This window comes from Phoca vitulina, unplaced genomic scaffold (assembly GCF_004348235.1).
Source record: "Phoca vitulina isolate PV1807 unplaced genomic scaffold, GSC_HSeal_1.0 scaffold1, whole genome shotgun sequence".
Taxonomy (NCBI): domain Eukaryota; kingdom Metazoa; phylum Chordata; class Mammalia; order Carnivora; family Phocidae; genus Phoca; species Phoca vitulina.
Window position 1 is genome coordinate 32,263,004 of NW_022589704.1, and position 25,226 is coordinate 32,288,229.

Sequence of the window (25,226 nt, forward strand, 5' to 3'; positions counted from 1 at the left end):
AGAATTACTATATGCCTAACAAATTCATTCCCAGGTATATACCCAATATAACTGAAAACATATGTTGACACAAAGATTTGTACATGAATATTCATGAAGTATTATTTATAATAGCCAAAAAGTAGAAATAACTATATGTCCATCAATTGATGAATAAACAAAAGTGGTATATGAATGAACCTTGGAAACGTTATCCTGAATGAAATGAGGACACAAAAGGCCACCTATTTTAAGAAATAAATGAAATGTAGAAAACAGGCAAATCCAATAAAGACAGAAAGCAGATTAGTGGTTTCCAGGGGATGTACAAAGGGGAAAATTGGGAGTGACTACTAAAAAGCATAAGATTTCCTTTCAGAATGACAGACATGTTCTGGAATTAGTGGTAATGTTCACTCTGTGAATATACTAAAACCCATGGAACAGTACACTTTAACGTAGTAAATTTTATATTATATGAATCTTAATTTTCAAAAAACAGAACTCTATTTTTTAAAAAGAATCCAAAATGAAAGCAAAAATAAAGACTTCCAAAGATAACAAAGACTGAGAGAATCTGTGGCTATCAGACCTTCCTTATAAGAAAACAAAAGAAGTCCTTCAGGCTGAAAGGAGATGACACCAGATGTAATCTGAATGTTCACAAAGAAACAAAGTATATAAGTATGGTAATTATCTTCCCTTAACTAATTTAGACAAACGCATAAAACAGTAACTATTAAACTGTATTGTTGTGAAAAGAGTCCAAGATGGCGGAGGAGTAGAAGAACTTAATTTTTGTCTGGTCCCAGGAATTCAGCTAGATAGCTACTAAATCATTCTGAACACCTCTGAACTCAACCAGAGATCTAAAAAGAGAATTGCGGCAATTTTACAAATAGAAAAGCAACCATTTTCTGCAAGAATGACAAGATGGAAAAACTCAGCTCAAAAAAGAGAACAAGAGGCAGTACTGACTGCCAGGGACCTAATCAGTATGGACATAAGTGAGATGTCGGAACTAGATTCAGAATAATGATTATAAAGATACTAGCTGGGCTTGAAAAAAGCAAAGAAGACACTAGAAAATCCCTTTCTGGAGAAATAAAAGAACCAAACTCTAACCAAGTCGAAAACAAAAAGGCTCTTAATGAAATGCAATAAAAAATGGAAGCTTTAATTGCTAGGATAAATGAGACAGAAGAGAGATTTAGTGATATAGGAGACAAAATGATGGAGAATAAAGAAGCTGAGAAAAAGAGAAACAACTGGATCATGAGGGGAGAATTTGAGAGATAAGCAATACCAAGGAGTGAAACAATATTAGAATAAATGGGATCCCAGAAAAAGACGGGGGGGGGGGGGGCAGAAGGTATACTGGAACAAATTATGGCTGAGAACTTCCCTAATCTGGGGAAGGAAACAGACATTCAAGTCCAGGAGGCACAGAGAATACCCCTCTAAATCAATAAAAATAGGTCAACACTCCAACATATAATAGTGAACCTTGCAAAACTCAGAGACAAAGAGAAAATCCTGAAAGGAGCTAGGGACAAGAGGTCCATAACTTACAAGGGTAGAGCACTGGGTGATATACACAATTAATGAATCACTGAACACTACATCAAAAACTAATGATGTATTATACAGTGGCTAATTGAACATAATTTAAAAAACTAATAAATGACAAACCCAAATAAATTAAAATTAAAAAAAACCTACAAGGGTAGAAACATTAGACTGGCAGCAGACCTATCCACAGACACCTGGCAGGCTAGAAAGGACTGGCATGATATATTCAGGATGCTAAATGAGAAAAATATGCAGCCAAGAATACTTTATCCAACAAAGCTATCATTCAAAACAGGAGATAAAAAGCTTCCAGGACAAACAGAAACTAAAAGAACTTGTGATCACTAAACCAGCCCTGCAAGAAATATTAAAGGGCATCCTTTAAGCAAAGACAGAGCCCAAAAGTAACACAGAACCAGACAATATCCAGAAACAGTGACTTTATAGGTAATACAATGACACTAAATTCATATCTTTCAATAGTTACTTTGAATGTAAATGGGCTAAATGCCCCGAATCAAAAGACACAGGGTATCATATTGGATAAAAAAGCAAAGCCCATCAATATGCTGTCTGCAAGAGACTCATTTTAGACCCAAAGACAACCCATATTGAAAATGAGGGGATGGAAAACCATTTATCATGCTAATGAACATCAAAAGAAAGCTGGGGAAGCACTCCTTATATCAGACAAATTAGATTTTAAAGATTTTATTTATTTGACAGAGAGAGAGAGAGACAGCTAGAGAGGGAACACAAGCAGGGGGAGTGGGAAAGGGAGAAGCAGGCTTCCCGCCGAGCAGGGAGCCCGATGTGGGCCTCGATCCCAGGACCCTGGGATCATGACCTGAGCTGAAGGCAGACGCTTAATGACTGAGCCACCCAGGCGCCCCAGACAAATTAGATTTTAAACCAAAGACTGTAATAAGAGATGACGAAGGACACTATATCACAATTAAAGGGTCTATCCAACAAGAAGATCTAACAATTGTAAATATTTATGCCCCTAACATGGGAGCAGCCAATTATATAAGCCAATTAATAACAAAATTAAATAAATACAGTAATAGTAGGGGACTTAAACACCCTACTTACTGCAATGGGCAGATCATCTAAGCAGAAGATCAACAAAGAAACAAGGGCTTTGAATGACACACTGGACGAGATGGACTTCACAAATATATTCAGAGCATTCCATCCTAACGCAAGAGAATACACATTCTTCTCTAGTGCCCATGGAACATTCTCCAGAATAGATCACATCCTGGGTCACAAAACAGGTCTCAACCACTGCCAAAAGACTGGGATCATTTCCCGCATATTTCTGGGTCACAATGCCATGAAACTTCGATTCAATCACAAGAGGAAATTTGGAGAGGGCTCAAATACATGGAGGTTAAATCATCCTACTAAAGAATGAATGGGTCAACCAGGAAATTAAAGAATTTTAAAAATAATGGAAACAAATGAAAATGAAAACATAACAGTTCAAAATCTTTGGGATGCAGCAAAGGCAGTCCTAAGAGGGAAATACAAGCCTTTCTCAAGAAACAAGAAAGGTCTCAAATACACAACCTAACACTACACCTAAAGGAGCTGGAGAAAGAACAGCAAATAAAGCCTAAACCCAGCAGGAGAAGAGAAATAATAAAGATTAGACCAGAAATCAATGGAATAGAAACCAAAAGAACAGTAGAACAGATCAATGAAACTAGGAGCTGGTTCTTTGAAAGAATTAGTAAGATTGATAACCCCCTGGCCAGATGTATCAAAAAGAAAAGAGAAAGAACCCAAATAAATAAAATCATGAATGAAAGAGGAGAGATCACAACAAACACCAAAGAAATACAGTTAAAAGAACATATTATAAGCAACTATATGCCAGCAAATTAGATAATCTGGAAGAAATGGATGCATTCCTAGAGATGTATAAACTAACAAAACTGAACCAGGAAGAAATAGAAAATCTGAACAGACCCATGACCACTAAGGAAATGAGGAAGTAATCAAAAATCTCCTAACAAACAAGAGCCCAGGGCCAAATGTCTTCCCAGGGCAATTCTACCAAACATTTAAAGAAGAATTAATACCTGTTCTTCTGAAACTGTTCCAAAAAATAGATATGGAAGGAAAACTTCCAAACTCATTTTATGAGGCCAGCATTACTTTGATCCCAAAACCAGAGAAAGACCCCATCAAAAAAGAGAACTACAGACCAATATCCCTGATGAACATGGTTGTAAAAATTCTCACCAAAATACTAGCCAATAGGATCCAACAGTACATTAAAAGGATTATTCACCATGACCAAGAGGGATTTATTCCTGGGCTGCAAGGTTGGTTCAACATCTGCAAATCAATGTGATACAATACATTAATAAAAGAAAGGATAAGAACCATATGATCCTCTCAGTAGATGCAGAAAAAGCATTTGACAAAGTACAGCATCCATTCTTGATTAAAACTCTTTACAGTGTAGGGATAGAGGGTACATACCTCAGTATCATAAAAGCCATCTACGAAAAACCCACAGCAAATATCATACTCAATGGGGAAAAACTGAGAGCTTTCCCCCTAAGGTCAGGAACACAGCAGGGATGTCCACTATCACCACTGCTATTCAACATGGTACTAGAAGTCCTAGCCTCAGCAATCAGACAACAAAAAGATATAAAAGGCATCTGAATCAGCAAAGAAGACGTCAAACTCTCACTTTTTGCAGCTGGTATGATACTTTATGTGGAAAACCCCAAAGACTCCATCCCGAAATTGCTAGAACTCATACAGGAATTCAGTAAGTGGCAGGATATAAAATCAATGCACAGAAATCAGTTGCATTTCTATACACCAACAACAAGACAGAAGAAAGAGAAATTAAGGAGTCAATCCCATTTACAATTGCACCCAAAACCATAAAATACCTAGGAATAAATATAACCAAAGAGGCAAAGAATCTGTACTCAGAAAACTATATAATACTCATGAAAGAAACTGAGGAAAACACAAAGAAGTGGAAAAATGTTCCATGCTCATGGATTGGAAGAACAAATATTGTGAAGATGTCAATGCTACCTAGAGCAATCTACACATTTAAAGCAATCCCTACCAAAATACCATCAACTTTTTTCAAAGAAATGGAACAAATAATCCTAAAATTTGTATGGAACCAGAAAGACCCCGAATAGCCAAAGGAATGTTGAAAAAGAAAACCAAAGCTGGTGACATCACAATTCTGGACTTCAAGCTCCTTTACACAGCTGTAATCATCAAGAGAGTATGGTACTGGCACAAAAACAGACACACAGATCAATGGAACAGAACAGAGAGCCCAGAAATGGACCCTCAACTCTAGGGTCAACTCATCTTCGACAAAGCAGGAAAGAATATCCAATGGAAAAAAGACAGTCTCTTCAACAAATGGTGTTGGGAAAATAGGACAGCCACATGCAGAAGAATGAAACTGGACCACTTTCTTACACCACACACAAAAATAAATTCAAAATGGAAGAAAGACCTAAATGTGAGACAGGAATCCATCAGAATCCTAGAGGAGAACACAGGCAGCAACCTCTGTGACCTTGGCTGCAGCAACTTCTTGCTAGACAGGTCTCCAAAGGCAAGGGAAACAAAGGCAAAAATGAAAATTGGGACTTCATCAAGATAAAAAGCTTTTGCATAGCAAAGGAAACAAAACCAAAAGACGACAGAATGGGAAAAGATATTTGCAAATTTCTTATCAGATAAAGCGCTAGTATCCAAAACCTATAAAGAATTTATCAAATTCAACACCCGAAGAATAAATAATCCAATCAAAAAATGGGGAGTACAGACATTTCTCCAAAGAAGACATCCAAATGGCCAATAGACACATGAAAAAGTGTTCAACGTCACTTGGCATCAGAGAAATACAAATCGAAACCACAATGAGGTACCACCTCACACCGGGCAGAATGGCTACGTCAGGAAATGACAGATGTTGGCAAAGATGTGGAGAAAGAGGAACCCTCCTACACTGTTGGTTGGAATGCAAACTGGTGCAGCCACTGTGGAAAACGGTATGGAGGTTCCTCAAAAAGTTGAAAATGGAGCTACCTACAACCCAGCAATTACACTACTAGGTACTTACCCCAAAGATAGAAATGTAGTGATCCAAAGGGGCACCTGCACCCCAATGTTTATAGCAGCAATGTCCACAATAGCCAAACTACGGAAAGAACCCAGATGTCCATCAACTGATGGATGGAACTAATGATGTACTGTATGGTAACTAACATAACATAATAAAAAAAATAAATTAATTAAAAAAAAACCCCAAAACACCGATGAATGGAGAAAGAAGATGTGGTATATATAGAGAATGGAATACCACTCAGCCATCAAAAAAAAAAAAAAAAAAGAAATCTTGCCATTTGCAACGACATGGATGGAACTAGAGGGTATTATGCTAAGCGAAATAAGTCAGTCAGGGAAAGACAAATACCGTATGATTTCACTCATATGTGGAATTTAAGAAACAAGGCAGATGAACATAGGGGAAGGGAAGGAAAAATAAAATAAGATAAAAACAGAGAGGGAAGCAAACCCTAAGAGACTCTTAACTACAGGGAACAAACAGAGGGTTGTTGGAAGGGAGGTTAGTGGGCGGATGATGTAACTGGGTGATGGGCAACTGGAGGGCACGTGATGTAATGAGCACTGTGTATTATATAACACTGATGGATCTCTGAACTCTACCTTTGAAACTAATACTACACTATATGTTAATTAATTGAATTTAAATTTTAAAAATATAATAAAAAAATAAACTGTATTGTTGGGGTTAAAACATATGAAAGCCTATATTGATGACAATAATAACAAAAAAGAGAGATAAGGAAATCAATATATTTTCTGTTAATACTGATAGACACCAAACAGCTGATACAGCAGTAACAGATGGATTCTGGAAATAGAGTTGACCCTTGAATAATGCAGGGGTTAGTGGCACTGAACCCTGTGTGGTCAAAAATCCATGAATAAATCTGACTCCCTAAAAATTTAACTATTAATAGCCTATCATTGACCAAAAGCCTTACCAATAATATACACAGTCAATTAATACATATTGTATTCTTAAAGTAACCTAGAGAAAATATTTTTAAGAAAATTATTCAGAAGAGAATAACATTTACAGTACTATACTGTATTTATTGAAAAAAAGTGTAAATAAGTGGGCCCATGCAGTTCCAACCTTTATTATTCAAAGGTCAATGTACTTAAGATTATAAGCAAATACCTTCCACAATTTTATAACCCCATTTTTCAGAACAAAATAATTTTTAATTCTTTCAAATACTTATACATACATATTTCCTCTGGCTGTTAAGTCTTCTTCAGGAAGGTCTAATTTATCCTCCTCCATATTGCTAACTTTTACTTGTTTCACTACTTCCAAAAGCAATGAATCACTGGAAGGCTGTGAGTGTTGGACGCCTGTTTAAATAAATACAAAATATCTTTTAAACACAGTAAAAAAAAAAAAGCCTCATTACAGTCCTTCTGTAATTTCTGACTGTTAATTACATCATCATCATCATCATCATCATCATCATGTGCATTTTAAGTAAAGGAGAAGGGTAGGGGAATTGGGTGAAGGGAGTCAAAAGGTATAAACATCCAGGTGTAAGATAATGAAGTATTGGGGATGTAATGTGCATGGTGACTAGTTAACAATGCTATATGGCATATTTGAAAGTTGCTAAGAGAGTAGATCCTAAAAGTTCTCATCATAAGGGAAAAAAAATTTTGTAACTATATGATGTGATGGTTAACTGTACATTACTGTAATCATTTTACAATATGTGCATATCTCAAGTCATTATGCTCTACACCTTACACAGTATTGTATGTCAATTATATCTTAATAAAACTGGAAAAGAACTAAGAAGGACATAAAGTTTTCTAAGATAAAAAAGCAATTTACTGGGCCCCTGAGTGACTAAGTTGGTTTTGCATCTGACTCTTGTTTTCGGCTCAGGTGGGGTTGTGGGATTGAGCACTGTGTGGGGCTCTGTGCTCAGAGGGGAGTGTGCTTGGGATTCTCTCTCTCTCTGCTCCTCACTACAGAAAAGTTTTTATACATGATTTAAAATAATCTAGGTTGTTTGTGATCTTAAAAACTATTACATGTATAATAAAAGGAATAAATGTTTTAAAAATATGTTATCTATTTTAATGATGGTATTATTTATATTTAAAAATGGGCCAAGTAATCTCTTTAATCTAATTTAATTCTAAAGCATGCCAAAAAGTTATAGAAAGAATTATTCTCACTGTATGAATTTAATAGAACTATTTTTACTTTGTATTTGTACTAAAGAAATATTAAGAAAGAAGATGACAAATTATCTTTAATTGGAAGAGAATACATAACCCAAGAGCTGAAGTTTCTTTTTTTCTGGAGCACATGAAATTTAAGAAGTAATTCTGGATACAAATATACACAATAAATGTAATGCATTTTATAAACTATACATTTCATAAGAAGGCAGGGCTAGTGTAATGGGAAGAACAAAGGCTGTGAAGTGGTAAACTTATACTCGAATTCTGTTCAGCCATTTATTAACCAGGTGACCCCTCTGAATCTGTTTTCTTAACTGTGAAATGGAGATACATCACATCACAGTAAGTATAAAATAAATGGCAGCTATCATTATTATACATTCACCTCTCAATTACCTGAGTGACATAAGAATAGTAATAAAAATAACTGCATAATTTATAGGTAGGACTGGGAAAAATTTACGTATGTAACTATGAATAAAGATATTTCAGTTGTGGGAAATAAAAATAATTCATACCAAATAACAAAACATTATAGGGGTGCCTGGGTGGCTATTTCAGTTAAATGTCTGACTCTTGGTTTCAGCTCAGGTCATGATCTCAGGGTTGTGAGGTCGAGCCCTGAGTCAGGCTCTGTGCTGGGTGTGAAGCCTGGTTAAGATTCTCTCTCTTCCTCTGCCCCTCCATCTCTCCCTCTCTAATAAAAAAGAAGAAAACAAAAAAACCCTAAGTAACAAAACATTATAAAGATGACAAATCCTCCCTTAGTTTCTCAACTGGTTTCATTGCTTAGACATAAAAAAATGAATCAACGTAATGTACAGTTGTATTTTTCTATGTAAATCTGCTTTGATCACACCTTTGTCTATACCTAAGAAGTACTGGCTCACACTTTTCCTAGAACAAGTAACTATTTTAATGAACATGTTTCTTCATGTGGTCTAATTTATTTCATATGGCAAAATTTATTGTTAAACATTTAATTAAAGCACATGAGAATATGCAATGAAAACTGAAAATAAGGAATCTAGATAATCTGATACAAATAGAAAACAGACTTTATGTAGATGAATGACACTACTCCATTAAGAGTGTGGTGAATAAGGGGTGCCTGGGTGGCTCAGCTGGTTAAGCATCTGCCTTCGGCTCAGGTCATTATCCCAGGGTCCTGGGATGGAGTCCCGCATCGGGGGTCCCTGCTCAGCAGGGAGTCTGCTTCTCCCTCTCCCTCTGCCCCTCCCCCTGCTCGCACGCTCTCTTTCTCTCAAATAAATAAATAAAATCTTTTCTTTCTTTTTTTTTCAAGAAAGATTGGTGAATAAAATGAGGATGGGAAACACATCAGGCAAAGAGGCCAGCTGGGAAACTATGTTAAGTTTGGGAAAAGGTAGCACCAAGCTAAGCCATGGCAACAGCAAAGGGAATGAGAATAAGGAAAAACATTCAAAAGATATGTAAGGGAGAATTAAGAGGACATTGTACCTAAAAAGCTATTATGTGTAGGGGATTAGGAGGGATGAGGATAGATTCATGACTAATATTAATGATTCTGAGTAACTAAAAGATGGAGAAAATAAAACTACAACCCAAGATACAAGAAAAGCAGAGTCTAGGGTGAGGAGTAGACAAATGAGAAAAGATAATGAATTCAGTTTCAGAAATTTTATATGGAAGCCTCTGTGGAAGAGGTATCCCAACAGACAGACACGCAATTAGAAACAGTGTAAAGTTCAAAAGGCAGGTAAGAATTAGAAATACAGGTGAGAAAGCATTATTTCGTATATGTATATAGTGGTGAAGTCATGAAACCACCACTTCACAGAAAGCATAGGTAAAAGGCAAGATGGCTAGGAATGGATCTAGGAACATGATCACTTAAAAGGTGACCAAGAAAAGAAGACTAAAAATTGGAAGAAAACTAGGAGGTTAAGCACCAGTGCTAGAAAAAAATGTATACTTACAGAGGAGAATTACTACCAAAGTTCAGAGACAATAGAAACAGTGTAAGGACTAAAAATAAGTTGTTGCAAATACTCAGGAAAGAGTCTCTCTAATGAAGAAGTTTGGGCAAAAAAATTTCTCTAAAACCGAAAAAAAAAAAAAATTTTTTTTTCCTCTAAAACCAAATTAAAAAAAAATTTTTTTTTTTTAAAGATTTTATTTATTTGACAGAGAGAGAGACAGCGAGAGCAGGAACACAAGCAGGGGCGGTGGGAGAGGGAGAAGCAGACTCCCCACTGAGCAGGGAGCCCGATGTGGGGCTCAATCCCAGGACCCTGGGATCATGACCCAAGCCGAAGGCAGACGCTTAATGACTGAGCCACCCAGGCACCCCTAAAACCAAATATTTTTAATGATATATTTAAGAATACACTTTTTGACTATTTAAATTCCATAATTTGTAAGTGGTTGTGTTCCAAAAGATACTTCACAAATCACTTGTTTAATTCACAATGAATTTCCCATCAAAAATGTTACAGATAATGGTTAACTTTGTAATTTAGCCCACAATGTAAAAACTATTCTGTACATTTGCAATGGGATGCTTGCAAAGCCGTACTGGGGTATGTGAAACAAAACAAAATAAGAAAATATTTTTAAAATACCATGAATTCTGGCAGGTGATGAAAATACTTACAGACAAAAATAAGGAGCTGATATCTTTTACTCTTTGTTCAATGGAAGTTCTTAACTAGCTATACAATGAATTTATTCTAATACAGTATTCAAAATAAAATAATTTTACTACAAATAAAAAGCACTAGCGTCTTCATGAGTTTTGAAGTTATAATTTGGCACCAATTTAAGTCTCATGCGGGAATAATTTTCTACTTATTTTTGTCTGTAAGTATTTTCAGGTAGGTAGAACATTTTACAGCTAATTCTGAAGTATACTTCAGGGAAACTTAAAGAGCTTTAGAGATTGATGCCACTGGTTCTGTACTATTTCCAATTTCACTTTAAAATGTATGAATTTTTGTTTCTTCTGTACTATCTTATTGTCACTATTATACTTGGGGTATATTTGAAAACTAGGTAAGGAGAAAAACTGAGAGATGAAAAAACGGAAGAACATGAGTTTTCCTAGACTTAATTAAAACCAAGAGGAAGTGACATAAAATTATATGTGTGTACCTGTATAAAGGGGTGAGGAGAGGAAGAGGAACAGGAAATTTCCTGGGGGGGATTTCTTGGTAAAAAAGGAAGAAAAAATAGGGGACACTATTCTTTAAGTATTATTAGATTCCAGTCATTCAACAAAGATATGTGCTGAGTGATAAGCATAGTCAAATTTCAAGGAGTAAATACATAGAGGGAGAACAAGTTATATGCAAGTGACTTCCTATATAAGATACTCTTAAAGTTAGAGTTTTCTTTCATGGGTAGGGCCATTATTTTGCATTAAGGGAAATGAGTTACTGTGTCGGGTTTATTTTAGGATGTAAGACTGTAAATGGCAGGCATCACAGATAGTAGCACTCTTGATTAATTTATGGCATCTGTATTGGCCAATATATTAATGCAACTTTAAAAAGATTTAAAAATTCGTACTTGAATTTCATCTAAAACTTAGTCATTGAACACAAGGTGGCTATGATAAAGCAATTTAGTATACACATGACTGCCAATGACTCAACAATCAATATTTTGGGTATTTCACAGACCTGTCTTCAAAAAGGGAGATAATGCACTCAGATGGTTAGAAAGGCAGGGTTTCCTAAAGAGTTGTAGAGACTCTTCAAAATCTGTTTTGAAATACTGCTAAGCTATGTGTGTTTGCACTTTTCTCTAGAAAAAGGCATTAACCCATCTAAGATACTAAGGGTCTAAAAAGAATAGGTTATAAAACAAAGATCTAAAGGACTGCTAAGAATTCTAAATATATCTAACATTAGCCTCAGTCTTGGTAAGCAGAAGACTAAGGGAAAAGAACCACTGTTTCAATGTACCATAATGGATACAAGAGACAGTGCACTGCACATAAATTACAGTATAATTTTATGATTGTAAATTATGTTTTTCTTTGAAAAATTACAATTAATCGATATAGGAAGTCATCTTAGATTTAGGCCAAAGGTAACAGAATTTAACATATACAACCATTTAAATATCAACTAATTTCTGTACAACAAAGCTTTGTAAATAGTATCTTAACATTTTGAAAACGAAATAATTATAAAGTGTCACCCTTCCTTCATGAGTAAGCAATTTCGAAACAATTAATAAAAACAATAACCAACCCACCAATACCCTCACTATCTTCAACAAATAATTAAACAGGCATCGGAACTCACCTAGATTATCTCTCAAAGCACTAGCGTCTTCATGAGTTTTGAAGTTATAATTTGGCACCAATTTAAGTCTCATGCGGGAATAATTTTCTACATTAGCTAGTTTCCAGTGAATTGGATTTTGTTTCCTATGAATTTTCATAAGTAAACAAGTAAAATTACTTAGCTTGAAGTTACAAAGATTGGTTGAATGAAATAGAGTAAGAAAGTATCAAGAATTTTACATTTGTTTAGCACCATTTTATAAAAACAGTCACATTCATCATGTCATTTGACCCAAACGACCCTGAAAGAAAACCAGTGTGGATATGCATAGCTGCAGGTTATACATGAAGAACCCTAAGAAGGCTAAATTATTTGCCTGAGATGCCAAGGTGTTTACAGGTATCAGAAATAAGAACTGAACATAAATCTTCACACTTACAGCTGATATCTTTTACTCTTTAACTGTTCAATGGAAGTTCTTAACTAGCTATACAATGAATTTATTCTAATACAGTGTTCAAAATAAATAACTTTACTACAAATAAAGAGAATATAATTGATCTAAACATAAGAGCTAAAACTCTTAGAAGAAAAGACAGGAGTAAGTCTGTGAACTTGGATTTGGGAATGGTTTCTTAGATATTACACCAAAAACATAAACAACAAAAGAAAAAAAGAGGTAAACTGGACTTTGAAATTAAAAAATTTTTGTATACCAAAGGCTACTATCAAGAAAGTGAAAAGACAATCTACATATTTACAAATCATGTATCTGATAAGGGTCTATTACTGAGAAAAAGAACTCTTACAACTCAACCACAAAATGTCAAACAATCTAATTTAAAAGTGAGCAAAGAACTTGAATAGACATTTCTTCAAAAAAGATATACAAATGGCCAACAAGTACGTGAAAAGATACTCAACATCACTCGTCATTAGGAAATACAAATCAAAATCGTAAGATACCACTTCACATCCACTAGGATGGTCATAATAAAAAAACTGGAAAAATTTTACAAGTACTGGTAAGGTTGTGGAGAAACTAGAACCTGCAAACAATGCTAATGGGAATGTTAAATGCTGCAGTTGCTGTGGAAAACTGGCAATTCCTCAGTAAGTTAGACACTGGATTATCACATGACCTAGCAATTTTGCTTGTAGGTATATACTTAAAAGAATTACAAAACAGATGTTGAGGGGCGCCTGGGTGGCTCAGTCGGTTAAGTGTCTGCCTTTGGCTCAGGTCATGATCCTGGAGTCGAGGCCCCGCATCAGGCTCCCTGCTCAGGGTAGAGCCTGCTTTTCCCTCTGCCCCTCACCCCATTCATGCTCTCTCTCTCAAATAAATAAAATCTTAAACAAAAAAAAAAGAATTGAAAAAACATGTTGAAACAAACACTTATTCACAAATGTTCACAGCAGTACTATCTACGATAGCCATAAAGAAAACAACCCAAATGTCTATCATCTGATGAATGAATAGACAAAATGTGGTATATCCACACAATGGAATATTATGTGGCCTTTAAAAAAGAAGTACTGATACATGCCACAATATAATGAAAACATAATGCTAAGTGAAAGGGTTAAGGCCACATATTGTATGACTCCATTTATATAAATATCAAGAATAGGCAAATTCATTGAGACAGAAAATGGATTGGTGGTTGCCAGGAGCTAGGTAAAGGAATAGAGAATGACTGCCAAATGGGTCCAGGGTTTCTTTTTGCAGTAATGAAAATGTTCTGAAGCTGGACAGTGGTAATGATTGCACATTATGAATGTACTTAATGTTACTAAATTGTATATTTTTAAATGGCTAAAATGGTAAAGTTTATATTATGTGTATTTTACCACAATAAAAGGGGTGTAATATATGTGCTATATATTACATTATTATATACATATTATTATAATTCAGCAAAACATATGTGATTTAGGATCAAGTAAATAAACTGTGAAATACTGAAACACATAACATCACTAACTCTAGCTCAAAGAGGCAGTATCAGGAAGACAGATTCAAGACTGAATTCTACTTTAGAAACCAATATTGCACTGTATGTTCACTAACTAAAATTTATATAAAAATAAATTAAAAAAAAAAAAGACTTAATTCTACATCACACGGTAAAAGGAAGGGAAACAACTCCATGGTGAAAAACATATATACAAAACTCTAAACATCCCAGAGCTGTAATTCACAAAAAGACAACCAAATTAATTAAAAGCTATTTTTTTGTAAGTTGAATGTTTTAAAAATTGGGTGGGAGAGGTCACTGGCTCAAAAAGTTCTAGGCAAGAGTTCTAAAGAAGAAAGGGTATTAAATAAATAATATCCTCCTACCTTTCAGCCCAAGGTCCCCTTTCAGATGTAAGATAGAGCTGTACCGCCTTCCAGCGTCTCAGAGTGATTAACTGTTGATTGCTAAGTTGTTTAAGTGTATTATTATACCTCAAGTTCTCTTGGCGGGCTTTTCTATTAAATGGTTCCACAAAAAACTCCTGAAACAGCAATAAATAATAGCACTGAATCATATATTTAAATAATTTTTAAAATCTGACCCAATAAAATCATGCAGAAAAGGAAAGAAGCTGGCAACCAACCGTATTTTCTTGTTCCATTAGAATAACTTTATTATTTTTTTTAAAGATTTTATTTATTTATTTGAGAGAGAGAATGAGATAGAGCATGAGGGGGGGGAGGGTCAGAGGGAGAAGCAGACTCCCTGCTGAGCAGGGAGCCCGATGCGGGACTCGATCCCAGGACTCCAGGATCATGACCTGAGCCGAAGGCAGTCGCTTAACCAACTGAGCCACCCAGGCGCCTGAGTAACTTTCTTTAATGAAGCATATGATTCTAACTATAACCTATCTGTATTTTGTATAACTTAAAAAATTAAACAATAAACATGTGAAGAACTTCAAAAATGTAATGTACCTCAAAACAGGATTTTGAAACTCAGAATTTTAAAACTCATACAGTCAAATAAAATGATCTTCCTCTGGGATCCTTTGGTGTTTAAGGCAATGAGACTCAAGCTTAAATAAAGTAGAAGGAAGAGCAACCACATCCATACTACTACTGGGGACGTGAAAGGCAATGCCAAAAACGAAATCTACAGGGGCGAATCTCTCACCATGAAAAATTTCATCATTTGGACTGCTGCTCTCTGAATAACATCCTAGTTATTAGCAAATTAATTCATACACTTTTCCAGTTTTCAGGATAAAATAGACCCTGATAATAGGTTCTATCAAGATACAACTCTAAGCCTTGAAATTAAAGTTTTACAGCTTTCAAAAAGACAAGTGGTAAGACTGACTTATCTGACTCACATTGATATTCATCTACCAGGAACTAAATTAACAGTATTAATTTGTTTCAAAAAATCAATACCGAATTACATCAAAAACAATTAAAGACATCTTTTAGAGAGGTAGTAAAGCAGAGCATGGTTAAGAATGTAACATAATTCGGGGCGCCTGGGTGGCTCAGTTGGTTAAGCGACTGCCTTCAGCTCAGGTCATGATCCTGGAGTCCCAGGATCGAGTCCCGCATCGGGCTCCCTGCTCAGCGGGGAGTCTGTTTCTGCTTCTGACCCTCTCTCCTCTCGTGTTCTCTCTCTCATTCTCAGATAAATAAATAAAATCTTAAAAAAAGAATATAACATAATTCTGGGGGCACCTGAGGGGCTCAACTGGTTAAGTGCCTGCCTTCGGCTCAGGTCATGATCTTGATCTTGGGGTCCTGGGATCAGCCCCGCACTGGGCTCAGCAGGGAGCCTGCGTCTCCCTTTCCCTCTGCCCCTACCCCCAGCTTGTGTGCCTGCTCTCTCTCTCTGATAAATAAATAAAATCTTAAAAAAAAAAAGAATATAATTCTGGAGTTAGGCCTGGGTACAAAGCTACTTAATTCTCTGAGGCCTAGTATCCTCATCTCTAAGATGAAGTTGAAAACAACTGTCATCAAAAAAGATTAAGATTTAAAGTGCTTAATACAGTGCCAGAAAAGTAGTGAGCTCTCAATAAAATGTAGCTGTTATTATTATAATTATTACTAGAACTTTGGGAAATCAATGATTTGGGATTATCAAATATTTAACACAGATCATTGCTAAGAAAACTGAAGAAGTCATGACAGCTCCATAATAATTAAACATAAATTTCACGGTTGGCGAAGTTCAAGCAAGAAGAATATTTTAAGGTTAGATTTCTCTAGAAAAGCTAAGAGTGAAGTTACAGAGAAAGTGTTGATTGGAATAGAAATTGACAGAACTATGAGGGCAATATAAGTTTTTTTTTTTGTAAGATTTTATTTGTCAGAGAGCGAGCAAGCGAGAGAGCGTGAGCGAGCACAAGCAGGGGGAGCAGGAGGCTCCCCACTGAGCACGTAGCCGAAGCAGGACTCGATCCCAGGATCCTGGAATCATGACCTGAGCTGAAGGCAGATGCTTAACTGAGTCACCCAGGCGCCCCCACAGTACATTTTAAGAAAAGGAGTTACAAATGAAAACTGCCATTTTGGTTTAACCAAATATATACATAAAAGTCAGGAAAGATATATACCAAAATGTTAACAGTGGTAGATTACAAAGGTTTCTTTTTATACCATTTTATGGAATAAATGTATTTTTATTTGGTCATCTTTGTTTCATGTTTGTTTTTAGATCCTGTACATATTTTGTTAGATTGGTATCTGAGTATTTTATTCTTTTTACAGTTATTGTAAACAGTGCTTTTTCAAAATGTCAGTTTCCAATTGTTCGTTGTTAGTATATAGAAATATGATTAAATTTTGTGTATTGATCGTGTCCTGCAATGTTGCTAAACTCATTAATCACAAGAGATTTTTGGTAAATTCATTAGGATTATCTATATAATCATATTATCTGCAAATAGTTTTATTCCTTCCTTCCCAAGGTAAATGACTTCTATTTCTTTTTCTATTCTTTTTTTTTTTTAAAGATCTATTTATTGGAGAGAGAGAAAGCATGGTGCAAGCAGGGGGAGGGGCAGAAGGAGAGGGAGAAGTAAATCTCAAGCAGACTCTGTGCTGAGCCTGACATGGGTCTCAATCCTACGACCCTGAGATCACAACCTGAGCGAAAATCAAGAGTCAGATGCTAACAGACTGAGCCCCCTGGAGTCCCTCTTTTTCTTTTCTTTTTTTTTTTTTTTAAAGATTTTATTTATCTATTTGACAGAGAGAGACACAGCGAGAGAGGGAACACAAGCAGGGGGAGTGGGAGAGGGAGAAGCAGACTTCCCGCTGAGCAAGGAGCCCAATGCGGGGCTCGATCCCAGGACCCTGGGACCATGACCTGAGCCGAAGGCAGACGCTTAACGACTGAGCCACCCAGGCGCCCCTGGAGCCCCTCTTTTTCTATTCTTAATGCATTTGCTAGGACTTACAGTGTAACAGGGACTACAGGACTGGTGAGAGTAGACATTCTCACCTAGTTCTCTTCTTACAAGAAAGCACTCAGTTTTCCATCTTTTTCCTCCTAAAGATTTATTTATTTATTTGAGAGAGAGAGCAAGAACGCAGGGGGTGGGAAGAGCAGAGGGAGAGAGAATCTTAAGCAGACTCCATGCTGAGCCTGACGTGGGGCTTGATCCCACGACCCTGAGATCATGACCTGAGTGGAAACCAAGAGTGAGATGCTTAACTGACTGTACCACCCAGGTGCCCCCAGTTTTCCATCTTTAAATATGAAGCTGGTTGTAGGATTTTTGTAGAGATTCTATTTCTATTTCTAGTTTGCTGAGAGCTTTGATCATAAAATGGACGTTGAATTTTGTCAAATGCTTTTTCTACATCTATGGATATGATCATTTAGTTTCATTTTACTAAATATGAATTTGGTCCACTATCATTATATTGATTAATTACCAAATGTTGAAGCAATCTTGCATTCCCAGGATAAACTACCTGGTGTAATTTAGTATTTTTTTATATATTGCTGGATCTGGTTTGCATCTATGTTCCTAAGAAATACTGTAGTTTTTTTGTACTACTTTTGTGATTTTTAACCAGTATAATTAATATACAGTGTTACAGGAGTTTCAGGTGTATTCTTGTACTATTTTCATATGGTTTCAATATGAATATTGCCTTCATATAATGAGTTGGGAATTGATTCCACTTTTCTGTTTTCTGAAGAGATTATGAGGAATTGGTGTTATTTCTCCATTAAATGTTCAACAGAATTCACCAGTGAAACCACTTGGGCCTGGAGTTTTCCCTTTTAGACTATACTTTCAGGGATCATTTCTATAGTTTGTTACTAGAGAGGTTTCTCTGAGCGTGTAGAGTACCCGAAACCACGAGGAGGAGGCGTAGTATCCATTCCTGAGAGTGAAGTTGGCTCTGGGTGTTGCTTTTGCAGCTGCCCTTTGTCTTTGATGATCGTTCTTCTTCTCTTTTGGAGGAGTCAGAGGGAAGGAATGCCGTCTGAGTGGTTTTGGCAGACTTCTTTGTTACTAAAAGTAGGGGTGCTATGGGGGTTTTGCATGCCGTAGATTCATTTACGGGTTTTTTGTTTTATGAGTATTTGGCAGAGCACTAGTGCAAGTAGTGGGGCAAAGAGAGAAGCAGAGGAGTAGGGGCTCAGGGTGTGGGGCAAAAAAAAAAAAGAAGGTATATATGTATGTATATATGTATGTATGTATTTATTTTAAATGTTTTATTTATTTATTGGAGCGAGAGAGGGAGAGAGGTAAAAGAGAGAGAGAGAGAGAGAAAGCACGAGAGGGAGAGGCAGACTCCTGCTGAGCAGGAAAGCCCAATGTGGGACTCGATCCCAGGACCCTGGGATCATGACCTGAGCCGAAGGCAGACACTTAATGACTGAGCCACCCACGCACCCTGGAAGGTTTTTAAAGTATAAATTCAATTTCTCTAATAGATAAGACTATCCAGGCTATCAATTTATTATTGAATTAAGTTTTGGAAATTTATCCATTTAAGTCATCTTATTTATGTGAATAGATTGGTTTGTGGCAGTCTCTTATTATCATGTTGATATCTGTGGAGTCAGTGGTGATATCCCCCCGTCATTCCTGGTAATGGCAATTTTTCACTTTCTTTTTTTGCTTTGTCAATCTGGCTAGAAGTTTATACATTTTATTGACATTTTCAAAAATATTTATTTATTTTAGTATTTATTTGAGAGAGAGAGAGAGAGAATGGGGGAGGGACAGAGGAAGAGGGAGAGGGAGAGAGTCTCAAGTAGACTCCACACTGAACTCAGAGCCTAACGCGGGGCTCAACCTTACAACCCGAGATCACAACCTGAGCTGAAACCAAGAGTCCGATGCTTAACCAACTGTGCCACCCAGGTACCCCAATTTTATTGACATTTTAAAGAACTAGATTTTAGTTTTATTAATTTTCTCTATTGTTCTTCCTGCTTTCAATTTCATTGATTTCTGCTCTTACTTTTGTTAGTTTCTTATTTGGAAACTAGTTTAGATTAGTTTTCTTTCTCTAGTTTCAGGTAGAAACTTAAATTATTAATTTGAGGTCTTTCTTCTTTTCTAAAGCAAGTTTTTAGTGCTATAAATATTCTCTAAGCACTGATCTATACCCAGCCTCCTTAGAGATATGTACTATCAGTTTAACAGACTTTATACATATCAACTCTGCATAGAACATTTTGACATTAACTTTTTAATTGTTACTGATCAGTCTTTTTCTTTCACTTCTGAAATAATTTTAAGATTTTATTTATTTATCACAGAGAGAGATCACAAGCAGGGGGGAATGGCAGAGGGAGAAGCAGACTTCCTGCTGAGCAGGAAACCTGATACAGGACTTGATCCCAGGACCCTGGGATCATGACTAGAGCAGAAGGCAGATGCTTAACTGACTAAGTCACCCAGGCGCCCTCAATTCTGAAATAATTTTCAAACAACAGGAAACACCATTTGTATTCAGAGTTCAGACTTGTTTTTACTCTTATTTGAATATTAAAAGCTTGAAATCAACATAAAAAAACTAGATACTAAAAACATTTAATAATTTTTACCTGAAACTTAAGCTTGCTTTCTCCTCCTTCCCGGTCTCGTTTATGCATATTCACCATTAAGGCTTCATAACAATTCTTCCAATAAAGTGCCATGTCCTCATGACCCTCATAAAATGTATGGGTTTCATACTGCTTCATGTAAGGCACGATCTTATAAATATATACATATATATACAGAAAATTTAACATAGACTTCTATAAAAATGACAACTTAGAAAAATCTTACTCAAAATAGATAAAACTTACATATTTTTCGATGTACACTTGCCATTCATTTGAACTGCAATATTCTTGAAAATCTTCAAAAAATGAAGAGCTACCATTGGTAAAAGGTAAAGAAGGCAGGTGCAAGTTCATGAAGAGAAGCTCATAGATTTTGGAAACCAGGGTACGGACCAGGGGAATCAGAAATGAGTAGATTTCAGTCTGTTCCTTAATTGATTGACTTAGAACACGTTCCAGCTTCCCTAAAATGTAACATGCTTCATTCTGATTTTCAATCACTTTGGTCTGAAGAAGGGTGTTTAGCTTAGCTGATGCCATTGCACAAACCTGAGAAAACAGTATAGGTGAGAACGAACAGAATAAAGCAGACATTTAGCAAAAGTTCTCTGGCTCTTCCTGAAGTTTTGTTTTTTTTTAAATCAATTATAAAAGCAGAATATACATAAAAGGAGGAGTGGATAATTAATCACCCCAACATCCATTATACTCCTTCTTATAGTCTGCAAGGATAAGGGAATGATTCCATCTCTAGTTCCAACAAGTCCTAAAAGGTATAAGCCAAACAGAATATCCAAACACTTTCCACAGTGAGTGGTTCAGGTAACTAATCTTTCAGTCAACTCATGTCGCTGCTTTTGTCATGGATTCATTTGGGGATGGCCTTATCAGTTCAAGTTCAGAACTTTTACATAATAACTGTCAAGAACTGTGAAGGGTCTCAGATTTTGCCTTACCTCCAAGATAATAAATGAGCCTGCCACAGTTTCAGAGATGCTGGCAGAAGACATGAGACTCCTGGTTCAGAGACAAAGACCTATAGCAATCCCAACAGCCAGAATATCAGTGTTTGCCCTGGTACCCTGAACTGCTATTCCCATGGTGAGAGATGAACAGGACTAGATGATGCATGCACACCCAGTGGCTGCAGTATAGGGGAGGAACCCCAAGCATAAGGAACCTAAATCTTCTATACCAGGTGTAAGTTAGCCTGAACTTTGCCTTGGAGGGAGACACTATCTTTATTATACTAAACAGTAAACAAACCTGCCTTTTGCTCTGGAGGGAGAGAGAATCTCTGTCTTCCAAAGCTGTTCACAATACCTGCATCCTCAAAAAGATAGTTCATAACAAAGACATCTAGTGTCTCTATTTATAAGATATGCAGAAACATAAGAGATCCATGAAGAACTGTCTACCAACAGTGACAGTAAGAGGCACTCTCTCTCTTTTTTAAAGATTCTATTTATTTGTTTGAGAGAGAGAGCATGAGTGGGGGGAGAGGGGGGTAGAGGGAGAGGGAGAAGCAGACTCCCCACTGAGCAGGGGCTCCATTCCAGGACTCTGAGATCATGACCTGAGCCAAAGGCAGATGTATAACCAACTGAGCAACCCAGGTGCCCCAGAAGCACTCTCTTTATCTGATACAAATGAGGAAGCATGTAGCACCAACTGCTATTGGCAGCATTTTGTGACAAGGGCAGCCAGCTTAAGACAAGCTGACACATGAGGGAAAGGAGTGCCATGAAAATAGCAAATAAATGGAACTGAAGCCTTGATTAAATCATGCCTTAAGTTGAACTACAGAATTTTCTATTATCTGAGCCAATAAATCTCCTAAACTCAGTCAATTTGGGTTGATGCTTCTGTTATCTGGAATCAAAGCATTATGACACATAAAGGATAGGTACAAGGGAGACTGAGTCCTTGACAGAAATGTCACTACCCTTAAAATTCCCAAGGAAAATACATGTACTAATAAGCCCAGGCAAAGGAATCCTCTGTATTACCATAAAACGTTGGCCTTAACCCCAACACAGGAAGGTAAATTAGGTCATAAATGGGGCCTCCTTATGTCCAGGCTAGATCTAAGCCATAAAACCATGGTAGGACAAATGATATAAACTATCTCGTCACTTAACACTATGTTGCAACGTTGGAACTTATTACTTTCAAAATGAAGAAAACCAACAGAAAAGAGTCAAGTATCGGAATCTGACATCACTTCATGATTGTATTTGTTTCAAACGCTAGCCTAAGCTGTATGCACAGGTCTTTGCAGGCAAAGGCAATAAAAGACCTTAGGCAGTCTTTCCACACAAGCCTTAAAAAGGCAAATAGCACTGGAGGAAATAATATCTAAGATGGCTCAAGACTTTAACTTTTGTACCTTTAACTTAAGCTTCTACTGGTGAAACTTTTCTACTCTCCTCAGACTTTCCTCAATCCTTCATTTTAGTCTTTGAATGTGACTAAAGCAACTTAATTCTAATAGAGACCAACAAATATAAGAAAAAAAGGACATAAAATCTCATCATCCAGGAAATGCCAATGCTAATAATTCTGGACTTTTTTATATGTGTTTTTTAAAATACTGTTTACATAGAAAGTTGAATATCTAGTGCTTTGTTTTTAACTTAATATCATGGTATTAAATAAACTATAAGCTTATGTATTTATTTAAAATTATAAAGATACCTTTAATGAATACAAGATAATTTATTTGACCACTGTCTTAATTTTGGATACATACACACACTATATACGGATATATATGGCCCCCCAACCTCCACTATAAAGAGTAATGAATTAGGGTCACCTGAGAAATTACAAAAAATACCAATGCCCTAGTTCCTCCATTTTGATATAATTACTAAGGGTGATGCCCCACAAAGGTATTTTTAAAAAAGCTCCTCCGGGTGATTTCATATTCTCATCACTGGCTGAGCTAAGACAACTGGGGACAAAATGGAGACCACATGCTGCACTAAATAAATCAACAACCACCTAGTCCTGCTTTAGAGACAAGCTAGGAAATGTTAACATTTATGTGACATCTCCTAGTACTTATATACTGGCATTTAACTAATAAGTATGAGCAAAACAAAACAAGTTTGTAGCCAGATTGGCGAAGAAGCTCTATTATAACCCCTTTACGGGAAGAAGTTGCTTTCCCAGCCTTTTATGCTTTTATTCCAGAGAGAATAAAATTAAACAACTAGCTAGTAAAAAATGTGTTAGGTTACTAACTACTGGTAAACAAGATACCTATAGGTTCTGTACTCTATTAATGTTTTGCCTTCAGGTTTTTTTAAAATTTAAGTTCAATTTAATTAACATATACTGTATTATTAATTTCAGAGGTAGAATTTAGTGATTCATCAGTTGCATACAACACCCAGTGCTCATCACTTCACGTGCCCTCCTTAATGCCCATCACCCAATTACCCCATCCCCCCACCCACCTCCCCTCCAGCAACCCTCAGTTTGTTTCTTATAGTTAAGAGTCTCTTAATGGTTTGCCTCCCTCTCTGTTATCATCTTATCTTATTTTTCCTTCCCCTCCCCTATGTTCATCTTTTTTCTTAAATTCCACGTATGAGTGAAATCATATGGCATTTGTCTTTCTCTGATTGATGTATTTTGCTTAGCATGATACTTTCTGTTCCATCCACCTCGTAGTAAATGGCAAGATTTCATTCTTTTTGATGGTTGAGTAATATTCCATTGTGTTGTGTGTCTGTGTGTGTGTGTCTGTGTGTATGTATTGTACATACATATATACTACATCATCTTTATCCATTCATCTGTCGATGGACATCTGGGCTCTTTCCGTATTTTGGCTATTGTGGACATTGCTGCTATAAACATTGGGTGCATGTGCCCATTTGAATCTTTATTTAACTAGTATTTATACAGCCCTACTATGGGACAGACATTGGATATTTAATGGTAGACAAACTAAACAAACAAATATTTTATTTATGGAAACTTCATCAAAGATAAACACTGAGGGTGACTAGAAGTGGGGAAAAAAAAAAAGAGTCATATCTAAAATAACTACCTGGCATGCTTGCTGCAACTGCTTTAATAGCCATCAGGCTGATATTAATGAAAAAGCCCCAAAAGCTATCCTCATTCAACTTCTAGGTAGAGAAAAATAGAATACTACCCATGAACATCTATGTGTACAAAGGTTGTCTGGTATTTTGGATTACTATCTGAGGATATAGTTTTAGAGCAGAATTACTAGACAGAGTGTGATCATTTTTTTAAGTACCTAATTCATATATTTTCAAATTGCATTTGAATGGCTGCACAATTCAAGCTTCCACGATCCATGTATCAGAAAGCCCATCTTCTTATTTATTTAGCTTTTCTCCATTTTCCATGTTTCTACAATGAACATCTGCTACTTTTATGACTAAGAAAAAAAATCCTATTTTTAAAAAGTTAGTAACATATTACTATTCATATTATCATTATCAAAATATGTGAAGATTTCAATCATCTGAAAAAATTTATGCATAGAAAAATACTGACAGTTATTTCTTCTTGGGCTATGGGATGATGGATTTATTTTCTTCTCTTCATGTTTCTGTGTATTTTCCATAATGAGCACATGTTACTTTTACAATTAGAAAAAAATACCCATTGAAAACTATGGCCTTTTAAAAATATAGCAACCTTATGGAATTTTAATCTCTCCATGTTCTCATCAACATTACGGTAAGTTTATGTATATTAGAAACCATCCCCACCCCTACCAAGTACTTAAAATTCCAATATCAAAAGAAAATAAAAAGGGCCAGGTAAACAGCAATGGGATACATGTTATGATTAATCCAGCCCAGGTTCTCCAATGTAAATAGAAAGATGACAGACTAAAATTCACGTGGAACTTGTCCAACCTTTAAAATTTTTAATTAAAAATAGAAATAATTAATATTCCTAGGGTCCATATTTTATTTATCTATATCTTGACACCCTAGCACAATGCTCATACTTGGTGGGTATTCAGTGTTTGATGAATTAAAAAAGT

General features: G+C 36.1%; 1 protein-coding gene and 1 non-coding gene across 4 annotated transcripts in view; one reads left to right on the forward strand and one right to left on the reverse strand.

Moving 5' to 3' along the window:
* Positions 1-25,226, reverse strand: part of NBEAL1 (neurobeachin like 1) — a 179,402-nt gene that overhangs the window by 58,493 nt on the left and 95,683 nt on the right. For all 3 annotated transcript variants that reach the window (XM_032404324.1, XM_032404314.1, XM_032404334.1), the window contains 5 exons: positions 20,429-20,734; positions 20,183-20,332; positions 14,497-14,654; positions 12,168-12,292; positions 6,897-7,023 (listed from right to left, as the gene is read on the reverse strand). In XM_032404324.1, coding sequence (XP_032260215.1) covers positions 6,897-7,023; positions 12,168-12,292; positions 14,497-14,654; positions 20,183-20,332; positions 20,429-20,734 — 866 coding nt within the window. The remainder of the gene's footprint in view (positions 1-6,896; positions 7,024-12,167; positions 12,293-14,496; positions 14,655-20,182; positions 20,333-20,428; positions 20,735-25,226) is intronic.
* Positions 18,402-18,615, forward strand: LOC116638369. Its single transcript, XR_004300694.1, has one exon. It is a non-coding gene; the product is annotated as a small nucleolar RNA U3 (small nucleolar RNA).